This window comes from Acomys minous, assembly GCF_964271855.1.
Source record: "Acomys minous genome assembly, chromosome: 10".
In the NCBI taxonomy this organism is placed as follows: Eukaryota; Metazoa; Chordata; class Mammalia; order Rodentia; family Muridae; genus Acomys; species Acomys minous.
The window spans coordinates 88,640,502-88,666,972 of NC_140491.1; the positions used below are offsets into that span (position 1 = coordinate 88,640,502).

At 41.9% G+C, this 26,471-nt stretch overlaps 1 protein-coding gene across 23 annotated transcripts in view; it reads right to left on the bottom strand.

The window, feature by feature from the left end:
• NEB (nebulin) overlaps positions 1 to 26,471 on the bottom strand; it is a 200,884-nt gene that overhangs the window by 74,630 nt on the left and 99,783 nt on the right. For all 23 annotated transcript variants that reach the window (XM_084798870.1, XM_084798874.1, XM_084798871.1 and 20 more), the window contains 21 exons: positions 23,629 to 23,736; positions 22,206 to 22,517; positions 20,934 to 21,137; positions 18,680 to 18,784; positions 17,854 to 17,961; positions 16,071 to 16,382; positions 14,435 to 14,638; positions 13,177 to 13,281; positions 12,926 to 13,033; positions 12,089 to 12,400; positions 11,295 to 11,498; positions 10,415 to 10,519; positions 9,290 to 9,397; positions 7,497 to 7,808; positions 6,532 to 6,735; positions 5,831 to 5,935; positions 5,123 to 5,230; positions 3,940 to 4,251; positions 1,602 to 1,805; positions 1,110 to 1,214; positions 50 to 154 (listed from right to left, as the gene is read on the bottom strand). In XM_084798870.1, the coding sequence (XP_084654996.1) occupies positions 50 to 154; positions 1,110 to 1,214; positions 1,602 to 1,805; positions 3,940 to 4,251; positions 5,123 to 5,230; positions 5,831 to 5,935; positions 6,532 to 6,735; positions 7,497 to 7,808; positions 9,290 to 9,397; positions 10,415 to 10,519; positions 11,295 to 11,498; positions 12,089 to 12,400; positions 12,926 to 13,033; positions 13,177 to 13,281; positions 14,435 to 14,638; positions 16,071 to 16,382; positions 17,854 to 17,961; positions 18,680 to 18,784; positions 20,934 to 21,137; positions 22,206 to 22,517; positions 23,629 to 23,736 (3,750 nt within the window). The remainder of the gene's footprint in view (positions 1 to 49; positions 155 to 1,109; positions 1,215 to 1,601; positions 1,806 to 3,939; positions 4,252 to 5,122; positions 5,231 to 5,830; positions 5,936 to 6,531; positions 6,736 to 7,496; positions 7,809 to 9,289; positions 9,398 to 10,414; positions 10,520 to 11,294; positions 11,499 to 12,088; positions 12,401 to 12,925; positions 13,034 to 13,176; positions 13,282 to 14,434; positions 14,639 to 16,070; positions 16,383 to 17,853; positions 17,962 to 18,679; positions 18,785 to 20,933; positions 21,138 to 22,205; positions 22,518 to 23,628; positions 23,737 to 26,471) is intronic.

The following is a 26,471-nucleotide window of genomic DNA, read 5'->3' on the forward strand; positions in this document are numbered from 1 at the left end:
GGGGAGGGAGGGAACCATCCTGAAGGTATAAACTAAAAGGTCCACTTACATCACTAGCAATCTCCCTGGAGGCCTTGGCAGCCTGGATAGGGATGGCATCCAGCCGGACATCACAGCTCATCTTGACTTCATCCCATCCCTCACGGTAGAGTTTCTGAAGAGAAGAGGTGAAGAAAATGCTTATCTATGTCATTGTTCAGGAACATGAAATAGCAATCCACAGCCAAAGGCCTGGACCCAATGAGGATGGTTTTTATGTGCACTTGAATGACAGCCTTCATGTGGTTTGCCAAGCCAGTTTCTTTGTCCCTTTCTTAGTGTCAATGTAGAGATAGCACTGGGATAAGTTAGACACCAACATTGAGCTGAGTATCTTCAGCTCAATTTTGCTATTTTTATAATTACAAACATTTTACCTTTTTGAGTTTTTTTTCTTTTCAATATAGAGTTTTCACTCTTCCATGGCTGATAAGTGCATATTGTTCAAGAATACCAAATCTTCTGGTAAAGTACAATAGGGTACAATAGCTCTATTTTTTGTTATTAAAAACAAGTGAAGTAAAGTAACAACTTATCACTCCATCCAAAGTATTTTTTTTCTATTTTAAACTCAGATGACTAGAACTATCATAAAAGGTCGCAGCAAAGGACAGTTCAGAGTCTCTCGTGGCATTCTTATTTGCATTGCTAAGGAGTGTGATGTATAAAAAGTGACAGCATTTGGCCAATGAGTGCCTGAAACACGCGTGCATTGTACATATTTTAATAGCTATAGTCCGTACTGACCATGGTAGAAAGACTCAGAAATAACAGTTTGGTATTTCTCTTTTCCTGAGATATCTCCCTCAATCCAGTTTTTGTAATCAATCCACATAACCAGCATTCCCTTCTTTTCTAGCCTGTGCGTTTCTTATTCTCTTCTCTCCCCTTTGCCCCGTGGCTGTTGGCTCACCAGTAACTGGCTTGGTTACTAGGCTTTGGGGCCAGGGATCTGCTCTGCTCCCCACTGTTGCCCAAGTGCTTGGCTTGGCTACACAGACACACCCTGGTCATGCAGAGGCACCAGCTGGGTGACTTCTGAGCAAGAGAGCATCTGTTGTGGTACTTACATGGCTCACATTAAGAGCGTTTGCTCGAGCAAGGTTAATCTCAGGCGTGTCTGGCATTATGTGGATGGAAGTTTTATCCTTGTCCCAAACTTCTCTGTATTTTGGCTATGGAAGGAACCAAACCAAAAACAAACAAACAAAGAAACAAAGAAACAAACAACAAACCAGAAATCAGTTGATAGTTTGTAATTTTACTAGTTTCAGCAAACAACGTATAACTATTCTTTTAGGTATGATCCAGAATCTTTTCATATTAAGGTAAAGTTTTTTTTTAAATTTTTTGCACACAAGTTACTTAAATTTTGTAAGAGAATTATATTAGTACTCTTTATTAACATTTTAGCTCTTAAAAGTAGCCCAAACCAAAACAATGCCATCAATGCTGTTTACATTTATCAATATTTTTCTTAAAAATGGGTGGTCAAGGAAATTATTCATTATCATTTATAGCTTGAATTCAATTTTAACACATAAGAAACAACAGTGACTCACAATACTAATGTTTTCGGCATTTGACTTAGCCAGGACAACTTCCGGTGTATCCACAATGCTTGTGTACTTGAGTTTCACCACAGGCGTCCGATAGACACTGTCGCACAGGATCTCCTGGGCATTTTTGACCCTTAGCACTTCAGGGGACCCTTCTGGCATCCAGCCAATGCCACGCAGCCACTCCAGGTCAGCCTTGTAGATAGCCTGGCCGGGGGTGGGGGGGGGGGGAAGGAGAAGGCACAGTGAAGTAGAGGCAGTGTTGGATCTTTCTGACTGCAGCAATAAAATAAAGGAAGCCACATCCCTTACGTTGTATTTTACTTCTTACAAGCAATAATTTGAAGGAGCCCTTGCCAAGACATCACCCCACCCCCACCCCTACACAGCAGTGCTTTACTTCTATATGGGATCTATATGGGGGTCTATAAGGAGGTGCCTATGTGCACGTGTGGAAGCAGCCCTCTCCTTGGACGTATAGTGGATAATTTCTGACTGATAGATACCTAGGTAATCATTACACTAGCCAATGTGGAGATTCGAAGTACCAATAATAGCTCTTGGCATAGCCAGGATGACCTCTTCAAAGTCCTCCTTTCCAACCTGGCACCACTGAATGCCTCCCCCTATAGCTCCCGCCGGCCTCAGGATAAAGACCAAATACTTCAGCATGACTCTGCCCTGGTTCTAGCCACCACCTACTCTTCCGACCTCCTGTCATCCATCCCCTCCGTACTGGTCACACCGTCTGTCGCTGGGTGTCTCTGTGCCCCCTTCTGCATGATAAGCCCGCTAAATCATTGCTTCTTCCAAGGAATGTCTCGCTTCTCTTTTCAGAGAGCCACAGACCACACTTTCTCAACCATTCCATCCTCACCGGCATCTTTCATTCCATCCTCACCGGCATCTTTCATTCCATCCTCACCGGCATCTTTCATTGCACGTATTTCTGTATCACTGTGAACTCCCTCACACCAGGGGCCACATCCTGCTCTTTCTTCCTTATTTGCCATCATATCTTTTGTGCTAATAGAATGCCGGGAACATGGCATAGTTAATATGTATTTTTAGAAGGACAATTAAGAATTCAAAGCCAACTGCACAATTTTGGCCTGAATTGAGTCTTCTTTATCTAAGATAGTCCGTCTCCTCCAACTGGGATCTGGCACATTCTTGATTATTGCCCAGAATATAAAAGTTACACAGATTAAAAAAAAAACTATTCTATTGCTAAAACACCAGCAATTAATTTAAAAAGCCACTGGTTAGGAATGATATTTTAATAACTAGTTATGGGAGCCAAATGTCAAGCTAAAATGGGAATAAGAGAAGGAAAATACTAGAAAAATCTCAAAAGAAGGGTGGCACCATACACTGCAGTGTTTAAAATAGGACAGCCCCAAAATTCATGTTTCCATGTCTCATTTTTTTTAAATGCGATTTTACTAATGCAGTTTATGCTAAAACTGGCTTGCATCTGCCACCAGGCAACTCAAGTCATATTTAATATTTAATATGCATCTCTTGAAGAATAAAGAAACCAAGTTCAAAAATTAAAAGAAGACATCCATTCTATGTAAGAAACACATAACCTTGGGTTGGAAAAATGAGGCAGTGGTTAAGAGAACTGTCTGCTCTTCCAGAGGACCCAAGTTCACGTCCAGCACTCATATGGTAGCTCACAACTGTATACCTCTAGTCCCAGTGCCTTTATGGATACCAAATACACATGTGGTATGCAGACATATATGCAGGCAAAGTATGCATACACATAAAATTAACAATATATTTAAAAATGAAACATAGAACCTTAAAGAACCCATAATATTAGAAAAATTAAATTGGCATAAATTATGAATACATCTAAAAATGTCTTGGCTAAGATAAACACTGCTTTAATCCCAGCACTCAGGGAGGCAGAGGCAGGAGGATCACTGTGAGTTCAAGGACAGCTTGGTCTACAAAGTGAGTCCAGGAAAGCCAAGGCTACACAGAGAAACCCTGTCTCAAAAAAAAAAAAAAAAAAGATAAACACTGATACTGAAAACATTCCGTTCACGGAAATAAGACACCCCTATTGCTCTTCATTATACAGCTGAAGGCCACGGGAGTTCTTACATTGAACAAACTGTACGTGTTAAATGCCTCAGCAAATTTCAGGGGAAATTCTGGTCTCACCTTCTTGATGAAAATTAAAGCCTCCTGAGCAAATCTAGTCATACCATAGTCAATCAATAGAGGGGCATGCTCACATGGGGGGCATTAGGCTTTCTGGAGCATTGGCAGCAGTCAGCGTGCCACGTCATAGGAGGCTTTCTCCGGGGGGTGGGGGGGCACTTACATCACTCTGCAAGTCGTAGGCTTTCCTGGCCTGGATCACGTCATTCTGGTCGGGAAAGCAAGACCACTGGTGCAGGTACTGCCTGTAGTCCACATTGCTTGCTAAAGCCTGGCCCTCTTTGGCAGCGTTGATGGATACCATGTCCACCGGGATGGAGATCTTGGCCTTGTGGTCATTGTAGGCTTTTTTGTACAGCCTGTCATTTTGCATCTTCAACACGTTTGCTGCCCAAGCCAGTTTTGGATCTTCCTTGGCACTGGGACATCCAATGTAATGGCCTTTCTGCTTCTCATAAGCAGTTTTGTACAGATACTGGGAAATGGGGGGGTGGGGGGGGACGGGACACAAGAAGGAAGATCAGGTTTCCCGTGCTCACATTTCCTACAGACAATGTGTTTTCTATCGACAGTAATCCCGTCTCCCTTGGGTCACCTTTATTTTGGGACACTAATTTTCTCTAAGTTCATGTTGTAAATTTTCTTTTGCACTTTTTGTTACATTGCTTTACTTTTTAAGAGCACATGTCTTGAAACACTGTGGGCACCCTGGAGATAAGACATGCTGCCTGGGCTTCTCCCTCCTCAAGTCTCGTTGGCGCCTCAGACTCTGGTCACTGTTTGCTACCTTCAGATGTTTTATCATCATCAGCCACAACCCTGCACTCCCAACCAATCACTTGAAGTGAAATTAATTGCATAAAATTATCTTGAAATTATAAACTTATTTTTTAAAAATGAGTTTTAAATGTATAACATATAGAGGATAACTAGCATGTTTGTTATATTAAAATGACTTTCATTATTAAAAAATACTTGTCCCTTATACTGCCTAAAATTATCTCAGGAACCACAAATAGTCTGTGTGTCACACTTTGGGGTAATAACATTTTCTATGTTCATTAACCCAACAAATATGTGTTCTTATAAATCAAGTGATGTTGAGAAGATTTTTGGCGCGGGGGGGGGGGGATGGGAGGAAATTTTTCTGCATAAATATAGGAATTATAGAACTAAATGAAGGTGCAGGAAGCTTTTCAAAGCACTGTCAAGTTATTCTGGAATTTTAAAATAACATACTAAGAAAAATTACTGACATTCTAATGTAATTCCTGAGGAATTAAGTTAAATTCCCTATGTGTCTACAAGTCAGTGTTTGTTGAACCTGAACAGAGAAGCTCTCTTACATCACTGGCAATATCGCGAGAAGCCTTGGCATGTTGGATCCCAATGGCATCTGCACGTATGTCATAACCCGTCATCTTGACATCTTCCCAAGCTTTCTGATATTGTTTCTGCAAATGGGAATTGCAATGCCACAGTAAGTCTGAAGAGGGAGCCGCTGAGTCAGCAGTAGTGATCAAGACTAGCTATTGGCAGTACATGGCATTAATAGTGACAATAAAACACATTACTGGTTGTGAAAAATGAACTACAGCTAACAGTTCTGCTGAACATAAATCTCCTTAAGAGTTATAGGAACTTCTAATTTCACACTGAATTTGACTTCACACACATTTACAATGATTCGTAGTAAAGGAAGATCCAGTAATTTTTTTATGACAGAAATTTCAGAGACAGTAAGCCATATTAAAAAAAAATCACAAAACTATACATTTGTTGGCTTTTAAAGGAAAAAAAGATAATGGTTCACTGAAAAGAAAAACCAAGTACTACAATACAAATACCTTTAGGTTATACTTTGTTTTATTTTTGAGAAACCATTATTACCTTTTCCTTTTCAACAAGGATATATCTTTACATTACAAATTACTAGTGTCTTAAAACCTGGAGATAAAAAAAAAACCCATGCTTTTTTGCCTAACTTTTGTTGAATACGCTAAGGAAAGGTTTGGTAGGCAGAATTCTGTGAGGCAAATACTACAGAGTCTTACGTTGCTAATCTGGATGGCGTTCAGTTTGGACTGCAGCATCACTGGCGTGTCAGCAGGCACATTCACATTTGCCTTCTCCTTGTCCCAGGCATCACGATACAACGGCTGGTAAATATGAAGAGTAACAGCAAGGCAGGTTAAAAAGTTGCTCACCACATGGATAATGCTTAAAATTAAAAAGTTATTGTTGGGTGCTTTCTATATGTATTTTGTATTTACAAATACCAAGTAACTTTATGAATAATTCATATATAACACAACATAAGTCTAAATATGATAGTAAAAAAATTCCTGTCCAATCAGCACATCTAATTATGTGACCCTTAAGTCTATAGTGTTGAAATTCTAATAACATACAATGTTAGTTATAACTTTGCTTTCTTCATCCAAACAACTGTCATGTCTAAAGATGGGACTGCCCCCGGACTTGCCACCCTATGCCATGATTAAATAGCCACAAATAAGTGACAATTTTGTGGTCATAGCATTTCAGAGTGCATCTTCCAATGCAATTAAAATGTGTGTCAGAGTCTGGTCTCAGTTGTGTTGACCCAAGATACATCAACCACTGACGATGATGACCTGGACTCAACTGTGCCCCAGATCTTACTTCCTGTGATATTAGCAATCTGATGTTCACGACCCAATCTCTCCTTTGATTGACTGAGGTCTGCCTTGGGACCCTAACCACACCAGCTTACCTCACTGATTTGCAGAGCGTTGGTCTTCGCCAGGATCACTTCTGGAGTGTCGACAATGCTAGTGAATTTGTAGGCCTCGGGCCTTATACGATACAACCTTTCATTCAAAAGGTTCTGAGCATTCTTTACCCGCATCACTTCCACAGAACCCTCGGTCAACCATCCAATACCCTTCATCCATTCCAGGTCTGACTTGTACACATTCTATACGGAGGAGAGGAACACACACAACAGCAGAGAGACTCAAGTTAGACCCAGTGGAATCTGACACGTGAAGACCACACAACACCCCGCCTCGAGTCAGCCAAAGGGCATTCGGATTACACTGGAACCTTTGCATGTTATATGTCTCTGGCATCCATCTCTAGAAGTTCATGGTCTCCTGTGGGAACTGGAGCATCGCTCACAAGTGGCCCTTGGTGGGATGACAGACAACAGTGGGTGGAACGATACGTGGAAATGACACATAGTTTTGCTTTTATACCAGGTTGAGTTTTTGTGCTTCCTACTTGATGTGTGTCTCTCAAGAGCTATAGGGATTTTAGGGAATAACAGCTATAGGGATATTAGGAAAGGAGCCCTTTAGACGTATGGATAGTAGGGACAATAATACCTCTATATTACTTTCTACACGTGTCCACTAAATTAAAACAATATTTTCCCTTATGCTTTTATCTGTTCCTGGAATTTAGACATTTGATCATGCAAAGGCCAGAACAGTGGAACTGAAAATTTCTACTTCATTATATACAATAGGACTAATTAAAAAAAAATCTTTGTGAATAGGATACTGCTACCATCAACAAGAATCCTTCATAACACACGACATATTGGGACAGCTTCTATTACTGTGCAGAAAGCCTTAGGTCTTTCTAAGATTGCTGTCCAAATGATGCCTCTGGAGCATACACTATGATTAAACACACACACACACTTCACCTCCTTGGAGGCTGTGGCATACTCACGTCGCTCTGCAGCTCGTAGGCTTTCTTAGCCTGGATCACGTCGTTCTGATCTGGCAGGCATGTCCACTGGTGCAGGTAATTGCGGTAATCGACGTCGCTGACCAGGACTTGGCATTTCTTGGCTTGAACAATTGACATCATGTCCAGGGGTGTGTTGTAAATCCCTTTAGACTTCTCGTAGGCTTTCTTGTACTCTCTGTCACTCTGGATCTTGGCAGCATGTATAGACCATACCAACTTGGGGTCATCTTGCAGGCTACGGAAACCCACATGGTGGCCTAGCTGCTTCCTGTAACCTTCTTTGTATTTGTACTGAAATTGTGAAAGAAAAAAGAGAAATAATATATTAATATTTTTAAGTGATTTCAGAATGTTAATCTTAATGCAAATTGACTCAACACTGGAAGCCATTATATATTTCAGCTTAAAGGAAATCAGGACTATTTCAGGCAGATGAATAAACCAGTAAGAAAACACTATGGTGAGTTAAAATAGTATCAAAAGCTAACATTTCTGAGCAATCACTGTTTACTACTTACTACAGGAGTTTTAGATGTACAAGGTTTATCCATACTAAAGTGATGAGGGTTTTTAAAAATTGAAACATAGTTAAACAATAGCAATTAAAATCCCAGTTAATTCTCGCAGTATTGTGGTGAGATAGATCCTACAATATCCCATAATTCAGAAGAAAGAGCACAGTGGTGGAAGTAAGGCTGCTGGATAGGTAGAGGATTCAGTAATATAGATCCCCACGGTGCTGAGGGCACCTCAGGAAAGAGCCATTGGCATGATTTTAGAGACTCAAGAAAGAAACATTTTTCATAAAGCATGATCACTGGTTTCAAGCAGGTGGTGACAATGGGTCTGCAGATGAGAGCTTTTGTGTGATAAACTCTGGGGAGAGACGGTGCCCTTTTCTTTCCTGTGTTTGGGAAACCTGGAAGTATTAGGATCAAAGGGAGAAAACTAGGAGTAAGTTGTGGGCACTGGTGGTTAAGAGATGAAAATGAGGGACTGCAGAGGAGAACGCCGCTGTGTACAGACAGGGCAAAGAGAAGAACCAGAAAGGGAGAAGGGGAGGTTTGTTGTTGTTGTAGTTAGTTAGTTTTTTTGTTTTTGTTGTTGTTGTTGTTGTTGTTGTTGTTGTTGTTGTTTTTGAGACAGGGCTTCTCTGTGTAGCCCTGGCTGTTCTGGAACTCACTCTGTAGTCCAGGCTGGTCTTGAACTCAGAGATCCACTTGTCTCTGCCTCCTGACTGCTGGGATTAAAGCACGCACCACCTGGCCCATCTTAAGGAAGGGCTGTTTAAGGGTTGGAGCTGGGAATAGAAGTCAGCTTGGAGGATATTCACCTTACAGCTAGTGAACTTTAAATTAGCAAGAAGCAAACTTGGAAACATTACTGAAATCTTATACATAAGCCTCTAGCGTGAAATATTTGATGTAAAGGTTGATTTCACTCTTGAGTGTTATACAAAATAACCATCATTTATGCTGTGGAGAATGGCAGAAATATTTGGGGGATAAAATGACATTGTAATGGGTTCCTAAATTTTCATCCAAAATTTTAAATGTGATATTTTGTTGTTACTGATAAACAACGTAAAAATGCTATCTACCATGCTTATTTTAACTAACATTTTTATCCATTTTAATATTTTAAGTACAGAATGTCTTCAGCACAAGATAAAATGCAATTGTTTGCATTGATTATAAAAAGAGAACAGGATTCTTGAAATGGTCTTTGTTTTATGGAGGAGAAAAACCCCAAAGCAAACAGAAAGAAGTTACCTCACTGGCGATCTCTCTGGAGGCTTTGGCATGCTTGATTTCAATAGCATCTGCTCTTAAGTCATAGCCTTTCTGCTTGGCTTCATCCCAGTCTTTTTGGTAGAGTTTCTAGGGAGCCAGAACACAGCTTTGTTTAGAAAGTGAAAACAGACTCACAGTAGGCATGCCAGATAGCATAAGCCGTAGTGGAAAGGCGGAACGAGGAAGACATTCATCTCTGAGGTCCCTGGCTGTTGGATATTTACTTTGTAGAAGAGGACGCCTATGATGGAAAACTTAAAGCTAAGCATCTAGTGGTACCGATGACTGAACATTTACTTTCATCACAATCAACTTGGTGTGTGGTTGACAATATCCCCCTGCCTCAGCACCTGGAGATTTCAAAATGAACAATAAAGCCAGGCCTGCTTTATTAAGGTCCAGGAAGACCTGCTGAAGTTTTCTTTAATTTTGCCCTTTTGTTCTTTAACTGAAAGGAGTCTTCCTTTTCTTCTCCTCCTAATACTCTTCCACCACCACCTCCTCCTCTTCTTCCTCCTCCCCTCCCCTGTCCCCCCTCTTTGGTCTTGGGTTTTTCTATGTAGCCCTGGATGTCCTGGAACTCACCCTGAAGACCAGGCTGGCCTCGAACTCACAAAGATCCATCCACCTGCCCCTGCCTCCCAAGAACTGGGACTAAAGGCATGCACCATCACTGCCTAAAACTCGAGAGTGTTTTTTTTTTTTAATAAAGGAATGTGACATTACCTCTTGCTCTTTGAATGTAATTAAAATGTTCTCTTGTCTACCACTTGACTTTGGGATGTAAAACAAAAAGGTATAATCAGAAGACCTGAGATGACAGTAGATGCGGTTGAGCATGGAGGCACCTGACTATGGCTTAATTATTTCCAGGAATACATAAGGAACTAAGCCACAGCTATTTGCTATGGGAAGAAGGCTGCAAGGGTGAAGGGAGAATACCTATAGTCCAGACACTCAGCCATGCAGCTATGCTAACATCATAAAAGGCGGAACTTCTATCCATGGGTACCAAAGGGAAACAAAATCTAGCGCCAAAAGCCATGCGCATTACTCATTCTCTAGAAGGTAAAGGACTTTGCACTTAATGCGTATTCTTCTTACATTGCTAATTTGCAAGGCATTGATTTGGGCCTGCAGCATGGCTGGAGTGTCCAAGGGAATGTTGATGTTGGTTTTATCTTTGTTCCAAGCTTCCTGATACAGCCTCTGTGGACAAAGAGGAAACATCACTTTAAACTCAGCAGCAGAGAATGGCTATCTGAAACATTAAGCCTTGGCAACAACTTTATTTAAAACCAAATGTTTCTGCGTACACTTATAAGGGCCAGTTTGATGCTTTAATTTGAATAGGCAGTGACATCCAGCCTGACGCTACTCAGTAGACTTCAAATAACACAAAGTGTTCCCAACTGTGTGGATGGGCCTTATCCGCCCATTGAAAACTGTAACATTCTTGCTTCCCCATCCAGAGGGAATGTTGTCAGCAGACCACCCATGACATTGAGCTGTCATTCTTCCCTGGGTCTCCAAGTTGCTAATCTATCTTGTAGATTCTAGAGCTGCCGGCTTGCTAACCACATGAGCCAACTTCTTAAGCTTGTAATCTCCCTTTCTACATATACACTTATAGATAGAGCACACAGGACCGGTTTCTCTGGGGAATCTTGACTCATGCAGTACTGCACTCTTAACAGTATTATGCCCCATGCCTTAGAACTAATAAGAGTTAAATACTATTGAATTGCTATGAAGTGACCGTTTTCAGTTTAGTGCTTCAAAGTTCCTGTGAGAAAGGAAAGATACATCCCCCCCATCAGAGTTCTACTCTCAATATGACCGCACTAAGCTACTCAAGAGACCCTCAGACTTGCCCCCTCATTGGAATGCTTCGAAGAGAACAGTCTGTTTCCTCGGATTGACTTGCCACCATCTGAACACGGTGTCCAGAAACATGAAAGCTTACTAGATGAGTGGCTCTTACCTCACTCATTTGCAGAGAATTGGCTTTTGCCAGGACAACTTCCGGAGTGTCGACAATAGAGGTGAACTTCAAGGCTTCCGGTCGTGTCCTGTACAGTCTTTCATTCACAAGGTCTTGGGCGCCCTTCACTCTGGTCATTTCTACGGAGCCGTCCGTCATCCAGCCAATGCCGCGCAGCCACTCCAGATCAGCTTTATACACACTCTGCCAAGATGTCAGACCAAAGAGTTTTGGTTGTTAGACACACCCCCTGTTAGCTGAAAACCCAAGGGTTTGAGGAGAGAGGTGGAAAAGCATGGGGGATGGTGGCTGTACACAAGAAAGAACTTCCTTCTGACAGGATTCAGGGGTTCTGGTACTGATGGCCAAAGTCATTTGCCCTATCTATAAATATTACTTGTATTTATGAATGCCACAATATAATTATTTGAGGTTTTAAAAGATTATACAATTGGAAAAATTTAAAGGGAACCTCAGTTGAATCTCATTCCATTTTTAACTTTGTGATAAATGACTCACATACTGTTTAGTTTGGAACGGGTGATAATATTTAAAAATGTTTAGATTTAGTATATCTGTTTGATTTGCCAGAAAATAGGAAAGACATGAAAACAATGTTTAGAAATAAAAGACATGGCTTCAGGAGGGTCTTCCATCTCAGTATAAACAGCACGAATGATGCTTCCCTGAGTTGTGCAGAGCCCAGATATCCACGCCCAGAGGCCCTGACTGACAACTAACTGATATCAACCCCAAGTCCTCAGTTCCTCTCCCCCCAAGTTTCTGTTACATACATCGCTCTGCAGTTCATAGGCTTTCTTTGCTTGAATAACGTCGTTTTGATCAGGCAGGCAAGTCCAGTTGTGCAGGAAGTTGCGGTAGTCAACATCGCTGACCAGCGTCTGGCACTTCTTGGCCAGCACCAAGCCCAGCATGTCTACTGGGCTGCTGAACTTGGTCTTCCACTTCTGGAATTCCTTCTTGTACTCCCTGTCACTGTGAATCTTGCCTGCGTGCATGGCACACATGATCCTGGGGTCATCTTCAACGCTCTGGGCTCCAATGTGGTGGCCTTTCTGTTTTTCATAGGCTTCCTTGTATTTGTACTAAAATGTCAGAAACAGGTTCAGAAAGTCAGGTTTAGGTCACATGAAATGCATAAGGGAGTTCAAACCTCAACTCTCTGACGTCCCAGTATGATGTTTGCACTTTTCTGCCATCATGAAAAATTAACAGGGCTGAAGAGATCGCTCAGTGGTTAAGCACACTAGCTGCTCTTCCAGAAGTCAAGGTGTTATTCCCAGCACCCACATGGCAGCTCACTAGGGCATCTTATGCCCTCTTCTGGCCTCCTTGAGCATGACACTCATATGGTGTATATACATACATGCCGGCAAACACACACATAATATAGAATAAATTAAAATTAAAACGCAGTAGTGATTGATATAACCTCATTGTTGAGAACTCTCCTTGTAGCAAGTCTAATTCTAAAGTGTATTCTTTGCAAAGCAAGCGGGAGAGGTCTGGGGAAGTGCACATGGACACAATTGCGAAGTGGTCCACTAGTCAGATTGTGGGGGGATGCTCGGCAGTATGAAAAGCAGGGGACCAAAAGGGAAGGAACTCACGTCACTGGCAATGTCCCGGGAGGCCTTGGCACTTTTGATGGAAATGGCATCCTCTCTCAGGTCATAGTCCTTCATCTTCGATTCATCCCATCCCTTGGTATATAGTTTCTAGGTAAAAAGTAAAATACAAGAGAAAATGCAATTGTTTTAGAAACCCAGCAGGCCACTCCCAGGGAAGACACTGCTAAGGTGGAAAAGCATTTTAAATGGCTTCTACAGATGCTTCAGCTACACCCAAGGGTATCACTTACCTGGCTGACATTGGCAGAATTGCTCTTGGCCAGCAGGATTTCAGGGGTGTCGGGCATGACGTGGATGGAGGTTTTGTCGGCATCCCACGCTTCTGTGTATAAATGCTGTGGAGAGGGAGGAGTGAAGCCAGCAACCTTACACTCACTGTCGAATGTAACTCACAGCCTACTACAAATAAAGCCTTGCTAGGTGGCAAACGGTGAAACATGGCAACACAGAAACAACTAGAGCCTGGCCTGAGAGCTCTCACAAACCAATATAAGTATTTTCTGCAAAACAAATGCTCTAATTATAAATCCATTCCACCCAATGAACTATAATATTCCTCTTAGAACCTCTAGGGCATCATGTAGCAGAGATCAAACAGAGAGAAGTCAGCCTTGGAAGAAGGGCCAGCACATCTTACTGTAAACTGACTGCTCTTGAGAAGGGTGTGCACTGTTCACACTCCTTCTGCTTAAAGGTAGGGGATGGTATCTTTCAGTGACTATTAAGAGATCATACTATGTAGAATGCCTGGGGTCACAGCAGATTCTCTCTCTCTCTTCATGTATGTTCTTTCTTTGTGGTTGTTATTAATAGGTATGGTGAAGCAAAAATTAGCTTCTGGAGTTCTGTTCTGCAAACCCTGGATTTTGCTCTCTGAGAGCTAATTTCTAATTCTCTTCTGAGGGCTCACTCTTACTACCAGAACAATGGAAAGACATCCATACAGCATTAGGAGAATTCGTTTAAGTTCAACCCAGCCTAAAATGTCAATGTACCTACTAAGGGCCAACTGATTTGCTCAAGGATGAACAGATAGAGGGCCCTCTGCAGAAAATAATCTTCTACCTTATATCATGATACTGGCAAGCAACAATAACAGCTCAGTCTCAAAAGTGGATTTTCACAGTCTAAATCAGCAGAGCAAAAGAGGCAGCTAAGCTGCTGCATGAAACATGGACCAAGAAAGCCAGAGGCCCATGTCTGCTCCATCTGAGTCAATGCTTTACACAGGGGTAGGTCACAGCCGAGGAGGGCATGCACATTAGTGTAGGGAGATCAGCTCAGGCTAGGCTCTCACAGGTACACATGGTTAGAGGGCACAGTCAGAGAAAAGCACAGGGCTAGAATTTTTGACGTCATTCTACAGGTGGCTGCAGAAGTGAGCCCTCTCCTGATTGCTGCTCCCAGGCTCATCAGGCCATTTCCCACCTCACAGGCCGAGTCCATGGGAGACCCGACTCAGGTGGCAGGAAAATGCTAAGGACTCACCTTGCTCATAGTGATGGCATTATTTTTTGCCAGGACAATTTCTGGGGTGTCTGTAATGCATGTGAACTTGAGCTGGTCTGCGGGTTGGCGATACTTCCTGTCACTCAGGATTTCGCCTGCTCTCTTCACCTTCTCCACCTCTACAGAGCCAATGGGAACCCATCCAATGCCTCGCAGCCATTCAAGGTCAGCCTTGTAAACAGCCTGAAAACAAAGTGCAAGCATTCAGATATCACCTAGTCATCTTGGCATCTGACTTTGACCGAGCACATACAAATAACTACTGAATTGTAGCTTGTGTACAATTTTAGGAAGACCCATCTTTGTTTAAAATGGTTTACCAAATACCTTGTCCCTGAGGTTGGCTAATATTTGCTGTTTTTCAAAGACCCATAAAATCTCTTCAACATTTGATTTCCGTGATACAAAACAACATTAAGGAAATTACTGCCTGACCTCTGGAGTAAGGTGCCTGCTGTCTGATGTGATGCCCACACCTCCTTATGGCGAATATTCCTCTTAAAACAGGGCGGGCTCCTATTTTGTCTAACAGTGACCTTCACAGACAGTCACATGATAGACACAGGGGTGAATACTGCTGACTGACCATTTATGACTAAATATGCTTTCTTGTGCAAACAAAAGTAGTGTGTTCACATGGTTTTATGTGCAGGCTTCTAAACAGTATTTTTTCTTGTATTTATCCTAGCCTTTTTACTTATCTTAGAATTTATTTTTGTTTGTTGAATTTAAATAATTGGCTATAAGAGAACTCTTCTTGAAGTAAGGGCAATATTCTGTTTTATGGTTTTTGAAGATCTTTTTTAAGGTACAGTTTTTAATGCAATTACTTTGATAATTCTTCTAAAAGCAACTATTTAGTTAGAGGTCAATCAGAGGAAGAAGCACCTATGGCAGGAATGAAGTGTCCGCATGGCTACAGGGTGCCTACTGTCAATGAAAAATGTGTCTCTTGTGTAGTTAGGTCATTATAGTTTCTTTTGGTTTCCTAGAAAATTGGTCAAAATGTGTGTGCCACATTCGTAGACTTCCATTCCCAAATTATTACTGATGCTTTCTATAAGAAAAGGAAGTCAGTAAAAGACTGGTGCAATCAATCAGTCTGCTCCAAATCAGGATTTCTAACTTGACATCAGTGAACTTGGACAGAGCTAAATCTGAAATACATGTTTTTATTAACATCTAAGTGAAACACGTTCATGCAAGTAGCAGTATGTGGAACAGAACTACAAATACTACGTGTGTCTTAGTCAGCATAGGTGTTAGAGACACTGTTGTATTACTGTAGATGTTGCATACTTCTTTAAATCTTTATGACTTTCACATACCTTTGGCATTAGTTATTATACACAGAGCTAGTTAATATATATTTGCTGTGTTAACAAATAAATATGCATATTATCATATATCAGATTTGGTATAATATTTTCATAATCATTCTTAATGTGATTGATTTCCTTTGATCCCAATGCTTATTTTATGTATTTCATAATATTTCTTTAGAAAGGGGTTCATGGGTTTTATCAGACTTCCCAAAGATTCCATGACACTGAAAGTTTAGGATTCCCCCGCTAAACCGTTTGACACATAGCTGGCAGATATTAGACCCACTCACATCACTTTGCAGGTCATAGGCCTTCCGTGCCTGGATGACGTCATTCTGGTCAGGCAGGCACGTCCACTCGTGTAGAGGATGCTTGTAGTCTATGTCGCTTACGAGGATCTGGCACTTCTTGGCCAGCACCACCCCCAGCATGTCCACGGGGCTGCTGTACTTGGTCTTCCACTTCTCAAAGTCCTTCTTGTACTCCCTGTCACTCTGGATCTTGGCCACATGAATGGACCACATCATCTTGGGGTCATCCTTGATGTTCCGGGCTCCGATGTGGTGGCCCAACTGCTTCCGGTAGCCTTCCTTGTACTTGTACTGAAGAAAGAAAAGGTATGTGAATCTGACAAAAAGAACACACACTACTCTTGTGTATTCTCCACTGTTATCAAGCCGAGCAAAGATGAGTACTACCCACTGTTTATAAAACAGGATCCTAATGGTCATAGTCCACGTTTGTAGCAGGGCTGAGCCTAGACTGCAGAGCTCCTTGTATTTTGTATTCCTCCTTTCTCTAAACTACACTATCCAGTATACATCAACTTCCTTAACAAGTAAATATATGGTTTTTGTTTAAACCATTAACATTAAAATTATGTTAGAATCTCTCTCTTGTTGTTCGACCCTGGAATGAATCCCTTCGTCAAGGACATGCTTAGGAAAAGTTTATTCTCCTTACTAACCTATCAACATTACTGAAGTTTTGCCAGGAGGGAGCCATGCCTTGGGGTTTGGAATCTATCTGCTATCAAAAGTAATGTATTATGCCTACTTTACCATGAGAGTCAGAGAACGGTACCCCAGCCTAGCATCTGAGAATGCTGTGAGGATTAAAGGAAGACTCAGCTTAAAGTCTGGGATTGGTACGGGAAAGAGTTTGTGTTTCAAGGAGGCACAGAACACAGACGCTCTCCGAGGATGTTTCTTGTGCACAGACAAGAAGAGAAGAGGTGAGTGAATGGTGAGAGGGTCCCACTTGCTTCACAGTTTGTTGATCATCATTAAGACCTTCTTGCAAGAGCAGTTCACTGAGAGCTATAAAGGATGAAAAGAACCCTAAACCATGCCCACCATCCAGCCACATCCCCCCTCCAACCTTCTTTCATACCACAGTAAATACAGGGAAGCAACAGGAAAAAAGTTACACTGACATTGGTACATTTACCTCTAATGTCAGTCATTTTTATTCATAAACATCTGGATTAACTACTGCTCAGTTTCTGAGATTCAAAAATAAAATATGGACCAGGTCACAGCTTGGTGTCAAAGTCATCACCTAGTTTGAGCAAGACTCTGGCTTCCATCCCGAGTATCAGGGGGAAAAAATCAGAAGGTCCTTAAAAAGAAAGATTCCTGTTTTCAAAAACCAGTGGTTGGGGGCTGGAGAGATGGTTCAGCAGTTAAGAGCACTGCCCGTTCTTCCAGAGGGCCTGAGTTCAATTTCCATCAACCACATGGTGGCTCACAACCATCTATACTGGGATCTGATGCCCTCTTCTGGCATGCGGGTGTACATGCAGATAGGGCACTCATATACATAAAACTAAATAAATCTTAAAAACGAAAACAAAAATGATGGTCTTTACCTGACTGACAGACATAATAGGCTCCGGTCAGTTCTTTTGCTCTACTCCCAACCCCTACACTTTTGACTTTGTGTAAAAGGGGAGCCACTAAAGGAGGATGACACTTGTAAGCGCAAGCAAGTTCTGTAAAGAAACACTCTGAAAACTTCCATCTGACAACCTTTTAAAGAAAGAAATGCTTCTTTAAAAAAAAATCCACTTACATCACTAGCAATCTCTCTGGATGCCTTGGCTGCTCGGATGGGAATGGCGTCCAGGCGCAAATCATAGCCTTGCCTCCTGGCCTCTTCCAGCGCCAGCTTGTAGAGTTTCTGTGGAAAGATGCCTTAGTCACTGTTCCCTTCAGAAGACATGAAGCTGATGTCTGTTAATTTTTTTCTGTCCTCATTTCAACTACTGAAATGAACCCCCTCGATGAGCTGGTGGTCCCCCATATAGATGAGGCGGGGCAGTAGCCTGTGCACTTCTCTCCGCATATCTCTCCCTTCTCAAGTCCCGAAAAAGCTCAGGCTAGGCTGGACCTTGTTACGTAGCCCAGAGCATGTTCAAACTCATGATTCTCCTGCCTCAGGCTTCCTTCTAAGTGCTGGGATTTACACACATGGCCTGCCTTGCCTGACCATCCTATATGTTTTGAATAATCTCCAGGTTGTTTATGACATATAATACAACCTAAATCGATGTCAATAGTTATATATGATTCATGGAAAAATAACAATTAAAAACTCCATATATGTTCAAAACAGGTGCAGTGTTTTGGGGCATCTTTAACCTAGGGATAAATCTACAGCTGCAGGACCACACTTGTGGCAGCTGACTACGGGGACCTTGTACCCATGGCTGACCCACGGGAAGGTTTGAGAGAAGTAGCACTGTTAGTCTGCTTCCCCACCACACAGCCCAAGATAGAATCAGGGGTGAACTGTTTCTTCTGCCAACAATGTCAGTTATAGGGGAGGTAGTGAATTAGTCAAACATTTAACTGAGGAAAACATTACAGTGCCTCGGTTTGCCTCTCTGGACACTCACATCACTGTAGTTTATCCTGTTGAGTTTGGCCAGCATGATCTCTGGTGTGTCAGGCATGACGTGGATGGTCTTCTTATCATTGTCCCAGGCTTCGGTGTACAAGCGCTATTTTAAGAAGGAGAAAAATGATTTTTGGTGTCCACAGAAGTTGTTATCTCTTTGACACAAAGTAGAATAAAATTTATTAAAACTGCCTTCCTATGCTACTTACCAAAAATCTATAAATGCGTACTTTAACTATTAAAGAGGTTAACAGTTCTGCAAAGAATAATTGGGTTGTGGTATTTAAAAATAGGTCTGAGAATTACTGTCTCATAGTGTTCTTGGTTTCTTTTTTATTTTTTTTCAAGGCAGGGTTTCCTACAGCTCAGCTTAGCTTCAAAATTATTTCATATAACCTTGACCTCTGGACCCTCCTTTCTCCACCTCCCAAGTTGTGGGACTACAAGCACGGAGCATCATGCCAAGCTTTATATAGAGTGTATAGTCTGTATTTTCAGTAATATTTCAAATTTATTCTTTGAAAATATCTTAAGTGTTTATGTGCTGGCTAGTTTTATGTCAGTCAACAAGATATAGGCTAGAGTCATTTGAGAGAAAGGAATCTCAATTGATAATTTGCTACCATAAGATCAGGCTGTAGGCCATTTTCTTAGTTAATGACTGATGAGAGAGGGCCCAACACATTGTGGGTAGGGCTAACCCTAGGTAGATGGTCCTGGATTCTGTAAGAAGGCAGGGTGAGCAAGCCATGGGGAGCAAGTCAATAAGCAGCATCCGTCCATGGCTGCTGCATCAGTTTCCCCTCCAGGTTCCTGGCCTGCTTGAGTTCCTATGCCTCATTTCTTCTGTAATGAACAGTGATTTGGAAGTGTAAGCCAAATAAACCCATTCCTTTCCAAGTTGCTTTGGTCATGGTGTGTCATCATAGCAACGATAACCCTAAGACAGCACACAGTGGATCCTGATCAAATCCTCCCCTCCAACTTCTATTGGGCTCCTCTAAAACATTTCTCTCTCAACTTTACTCCTCTTTTTCATAGTACCTTCAGCAAGAGTTTAATATTTTAAAGCATCACTGTACTGGCTTGGTTTTGTGTGTCACCTTGACACAAGCTAGAGTCATCAGAGAGGAAGGAGCCTCAGTTAAAGGAATGCCTCCATGAGATCCAGCTGTGAGGCATTTTCTTAACTAATGATCAACGGGGGCGGGGGGTGGGGGTGGGGGGAGACAGCCCAGCCTATTGTGTGTGGTGCCATCCTGGGCTGGTGGTCCTGGCTTCTGTAAGAAGGTAGGCTGAGAAAGGCACGAAGAGAAAGCCAGTGAGCACTCCTCCATGGCTTCTGTATCAGCTCCTGCCTCCAGGTTCCTGCCCTGCTTGAGGTCCTGCCCTGACTTGTTCAGTGATGGGCAGCGATGTGGACATGCAAGCTGAATAAGCCCTTTCCCTACCCAATGTACTTTTTGGTCATGGTGTTTTGTTGCAGCAATAAAAACTTTAACTAAGACAACTACCATGTAATAAATATATTTCAGTAGAAAAACATTTATATGAAGACAGGTAATCTAAACTCAGAAAGCAAAACACTTGTTTTAATATGTAGACTCTAATTTGTACTGTGTGTGTGTGTGTGTGTGTGTGAGAGAGAGAGAGAGAGAGAGAGAGAGAGAGAGAGAGAGAGAGAGAGAGAGAGAGAGAGAGAGAGAGAGAGCGCTCAGTAAGTAAGGGTGATTGCTGCCAAGCCTGAAGACCTGAGTTTGATTCCAGGGACTCATGTGGCAAAAGGAGAAAATTGAATCCACAGGTTCTCATATGACCTCCACATGTCATGTCATGGCACACATGTATGCATATATGTATGTATGTTTATACATATATAACATAAGTAAGTAAATAAATAAGTAAATAAAATGTAATAGAGAATCTTAATGAGTGTAAATGTCAGCAAAACCTTCAAAAACTAGATAGAAGGCCAAGAAAGGCTAAAAAGTATGGAGGGAGTGAGGGGAAGAAAAGGGCCACACATCACACAAAAGCAGAACAGCACTTGGGGAGAAGACTACAAGAAGAGCGGTGGGGCAAAGGGGTGGAAGAAATTGAGGGAGGGCTACCAAACACACTTACTATGCTAACTAAAATCATTTAAAAGGTGTAATAAGCCTTGTGATAGTCTTGGGGGCATCGCAGTATGCCAGGCTTCACCTTGCCCTGCGGTAGCTCTTGCTGCTTCGTGGTAGAGGGTGAGACCTCACCTTGTTCATGTTGATTGCGTTGTTCTTTGCCAGCACCTGCTCCAGCGAGTCAGTAATGCTGGTGAATTTCAGTGTGTCGGGGCGCTGGCGATAAATGTTATCACTTAGTATCTCTGTGGCCCTCTTGGCTTTGACAACTTCCAAGGATCCAATGGGAACCCAGCCGATGCCTTTCATCCATTCAAGGTCTGCCTTGTACAGATTCTGAAAACCAACAGGTAAGAAAGATGTGTTAACTCTCCTTTTACGTCATCCTAAAACATATACTCAAGAAACAGGAGTACTGAGAGTAGACAGGCGTAGGAGTAACATGCTCAATATACAATATATACATACACAAAATCCCTTAAAAATTAACTAATGAAAAAAAAAAAAAGGAATATAATTCCTGCTGAACAGATAAAGCTGTCTGCATACTCAATCACCTGGTCCCTGGTTGAACCCTTCGAAGACTTTTTTTATAGAGTGTTTAAAAAAAAAAAAAAAGAATTATGCAAGATCTTTCACAGAGGACCAGTCCTTATTAAACCTCGAAAAATATGTTCTAATCATTACAAATAAAACCATGCAAGCAGACCAATGCTGCAAAGCATGTCAGTCACAAAAAAAACTTGCCTTAAATCCAATTTCCAAAAATATCAAGTGAGTAAAGGAAATGTGCTGCTTATGTAAAGACATTAGGTATTTATCTAGTTTATTCCTGAGAGGACAAGCTAACTATTAATATAAAATAATTGGGGTTTTGAAAAAGCAAGAATGCCATCACATTTTCCCGTGCATTTAAAGTATAAATATCTATTAAAGTAATATGAAACAACGCATTTTTATTCCCACTCTTTATTGCTCTGCCAACATGCATTCTTGCTTTCTTTTCTTTTCACTTCTGTTCTGTTAGGCAAAACTCACTAGTGATGCTTCCTTTTTTCTTTTCCTTCCTTCCTTCTTTCCTTCCCTCCCTCCTTCCATCCTTTCTTCCTTTCTAGACAGAGTCTCATAGCTGAGGCTGGGCTTGAAAACTTACTCTGTAGCTAAGGCTAGACTTGAACTCCTGATCTTCCTGCTCCTGCTCCCAAGGCTCTGGGATTACAGGTGTGAGCCACCATGGCTGGGTACTGTTTCACACATAACTTTTGAAGGGGTTTCCAACAAGAAACTCCTTTCGGTCATTTATTGCATACTTCTAGGGACATACAGATCCCAGGCCCTTGACACTAATCAGAATCTCACAGATTTGTCTCTGATACGCTTTTATCCTGCACCCAGGATACTCACATCGCTCTGGAGGTCATACGCTTTCCGGGCCTGTATGACGTCATTCTGGTCTGGCAGGCAGGTCCACTCATGCAGAAGGTGTTTGTAGTCCACATCACTGACCAACGTTTGACACTTCTTGGCCAAAACAATACCAAGCATGTCCACGGGGCTGCTGTACCTCGTCTTGTATTTCTCAAATTCTTTCTTGTACTCGCGGTCACTCTGCACTTTGGCAATGTGGAGGGACCACATCATCTTGGGATCATCATGTATCGCTCGGGCGCCAATGTGGTGACCCAGCTGCTTCCGATAGGCTTCTTTATATTTGTACTGAAAAAGACACAGCCCAGAGCGTAAGGAAGAGGGAAGAGGAGGAGAGGACCACTGCCTGCTGCTCCTGTGAGGATGGCCTCTATGAAATCACAGGACAAGAAGGTTTTTCCAGCGAGATGCTGTGTTGCCATGTCTTGGGGCAAGAAGTACCCCATTGTTCTTTCTATAAGTCCAGAGCATCCTATGCTGGCAAAAAACTGAGCAGAAGAGAACACTGAAGGAGGCCGTCTAACCATAGCCACAAGCCAGGCAAGTGCCCAGGAAGTCCCACCTGCCAGCCTGTTAGAGAGCACCCCTGCATGCGTGCCTACATGGCTTGCAGGTTTTCTCTCCTCAGAAAGCTAGAGAAATATAGCACATATGTTACTCGAGCACCAGATAGCCCGCAGGAGCACAATGGAACCCAGCAGACAGTTTTGAAATGGACAGTTTCTGTTATTTTATGGGGGGGGGGGAGTTTGGGTTTCATAAAACGAGAAAGTTATAAATAGAGACATTTTCCCTGGGGAAAATGGAAAAATTTTGAGTACTATTGAATCATACATAACAGTTACTGTGGTCAGTTTTGCCTTTTCTGATCATAACAAAAAATCTTTTAAAAGCCTATGAGGATGGACACTGCTTCTAATTTTGAGTAACTTTAACCATGTCAAGGAATCTGTTGTCTTCACTTTCAGAGTGCAGACATATTTTAAACCTCAGAACAAAGGGGCCTTCAGCCTTTGGCTGTCCTCTGCCCTCCTTGCTGGGTGGGCAACCCCAGATAAGCCTGTTTCTTTCTTGGCTTCACTGTCTTGAGTGTACCGTGAGATTCCAAGAGCAGCTCAACACAAGTCCACCTGACTCTGAGGCATCTGCTCAGTTTAACAAAGGCCAAAGGCGGGATCAAAGGGGGGCACAGTGCAGTGTAGGCCAAAGACAGGATCAAAGGGGGCACAGTGCAGTGTAGACCATGAGCCTGCTGAGATCATGGATGGGTTACCCACTGTCCCATCTCTACTGGGTGAGGGGTGGTGAGGTGGATGATGAGTAAAGGTCCCACTGTTTTATAGAAATGTGACTCCCCGTGCCAGTGGCTTGCCCAAGCGGCTACAGAGTCAGCTCTTACATCACTAGCAATGTCCCGGGAGGCCTTGGCAGCCACAATGGAAATGGCATCACTTCTCAAGTCATAGCCCTCCTTCTTAGCTTCTTCCATGGCCTGGCGATAGAGGCTCTGCGGAAAGAAGGAAGAAACCTCAGATGTAGTCTCACATTCACTTGGAAACCACAATATTTTTGGGGTGGGGTGGGGAACCAAAAGAAGACCACCCTTGGATCTGGAACTATGCAATCAAAAACACAATAAAGGATTTTCCCCAAGCTACTAAGGTAAATGGAAATTTCGCATTCAGTAAATTGTAGCATCACATCTTCTTGCAGAAATCCTTATAGATTTTAGACACTAAGTCAGCAGCACTTACTCCTTCCATAAAACAGCCGAGAAGTATGTTATAACTCCATATTTGAAATAGGAACAATTTTGTCTGACAGCCAGCATCATTGTATAACTGTACATCGTATGACCATGTATAATATACGACAAAGTGCTATAAGCATGTGCTCCTAACCCAAACCAAACTGCAATAAGACGGGGTGACTGCTTCTAAAAGTTAGTTAATATTTAGTTGTTCATCAGCAATTGGTCTCAACTGCTGGTAATTTGTAGCAGATACAGGGATCAAAGATACAAAAGACTTATGAGTCAAAATAATCTCTCTCTTTTTTTTTTAACTGAAAAAACACCATTACTATTGTTCTTGTGACAGACTTCTTAAAATTTTTCTTTGTTCACGAAAATGTTGACTACTTTCGTGTCCTTCTGAAACAGCATAGACTTCACAATCATTGCTAACACTGGCCTTTGGCGAACCAAAACCAACACACTGTCTGATTTCATGACAGCATCTCACTGTGTAGCCCAGGCTCGACTGGAACTTACAATGCTGCGACTCCGTGTTCCTTGATGCTGAGATAAGTTGTTTGTATGCGCACTGTGCTTGGCAAAATATTTACTTGAATAAACAAATTTTAATTGTAAAGAATAAAACATTACTAGATCTCTTAATGAGATGTGTTACTTAGGGAAGCTAACTACATCTTGAATGGGGAGTCTGATGGGCACTAACAAATTAAATGGTCTGTCTCCAGAGCTTTGTTTCAGTACCCTCAGATAAACAGTGCCACGCTAGTGACACAGGTGTGCATTTTGCTTTAAAAAAAATAATAAGATTTTTATGTAATCATATTTGGGCAAATATTTTAGTAGATGTTTTGATACATCAGGATGGTATTTGCCTCTTTTGAAAACCCATGGAAAAGCTTCAAGCAAGGTCAGCATCAGTGAACACCCAGCTTGTGCCATGACTGCAGTTCTCTCCTGTGCTATTTTTGTATTTATGTATATATATATATATATATATATATATATATATATATATATATATATATATATATATGCTGGATATATTTCACTGTCAATAAAGACCACTTTACTGATAAAGATTAAACCAAATGAACTGTTCTACAGCTTTTAGAAAATATTTTAAAGTACTCAACCAATTAAGAAAAGATTAGACACCACAAACTTCCCTTGTAATTTTTTAAAACAAGAGATTTATGTCATTTTTACACATGGGTCTGTATCTGTGTCTGTGTGAGTAGATGCCAAGTGTGCATGGGTGCTAGAGAAGGGAAGAAGGACATGTTAGAGCCCCCGGAGCTGGAGTTACAGGCAGCTGTAAACTAATCTATATGGGGTTCTGGGTCCTGGGTTCTGTGGAAGAGCAGAAAGACCTCTTGACTGCTCAAGGCCTCTCTTCAGCCCCAGCATATTCATAACTGGGGAATCACACACTCCATCTATTACATCTTCTCATTCCAGAACAAATGCTTACCGCCCTCATAAATACATAAATAAACGCCCCCATAATACAACTGGAAAACTGTCCTAGAACCATCTCATCGGCGACCTCAAGTCAGATTCCTTTAATTTTCCCCAACATTTGAAAGAGGCATGGTATTTAAGGCAGATGATGTTTTGCACTATCTCCAAGGCATGTGTTTTTAAGCTTATTTGGGGGAGGTCACATATGCAATGGACGTAGAATACATACACAAGAGTAAAAGCTGGGATGTGTTTGCTGTGCTTACACTCATGGAGTGAACCGTGTGATGAAGGCACTTGGTGACGGCTCTCAAAGTCAGTCAAGGGGGGGGGCATTCTGAAACCTCATCTTCAAAGAATAGGGGTTGGACAATTAATCTTCACATTTTAAAGAAAGTAAATCAAATTGGAAATTTTAGAATTAACAACAACAACAAAAAAGTCCCAGTAGTATTTTTTACTAGTCTAATGGGGAAATCTATTTAATTTCTCCTCAGGCGAGCAGGGGCCTCACCACAGCAGCCTGGGACAGCTCCATCAGCCTTAGGCTCATGAGCTCAGGTCCAGCAGAGAAGCCTGCATTAATGTGACTGAGCCGGGGCCAGTCAGGGATTTGAGGTGAGCCTGCTCTGTGATGCTGGAGGAAGGAAAACTACATTGGCTTCACCAGTCTGTCTTTGTGACATGATGTAAGAAGCATGCCCTTTCTTCATGTCTCTGTTCGCTGCAAATAGATGTGATTAATACAGATAAAATACTTAACTTGAGCTGGTGTGCTGGTGCAGGCCTTTAATCCCAGCACTTGGAGAGGCAGAAGCAGGTGGATTTCTGTGAGTTCGAGCCAGCCTGGTCTACAGAGTGAGTCCAGGACACCAGGGCCACACAGAGAAACCTTGTCTCCGGGAAAAAAAAAGCATAAAATATCACTGTGAATAATAGAAAAAATGTGGTCCTTTAAAAAAATGAAAAATTGTTAACATTGAAAAAATGTTAAAAAATCAGTATACTTGAACCAATCAGATAAA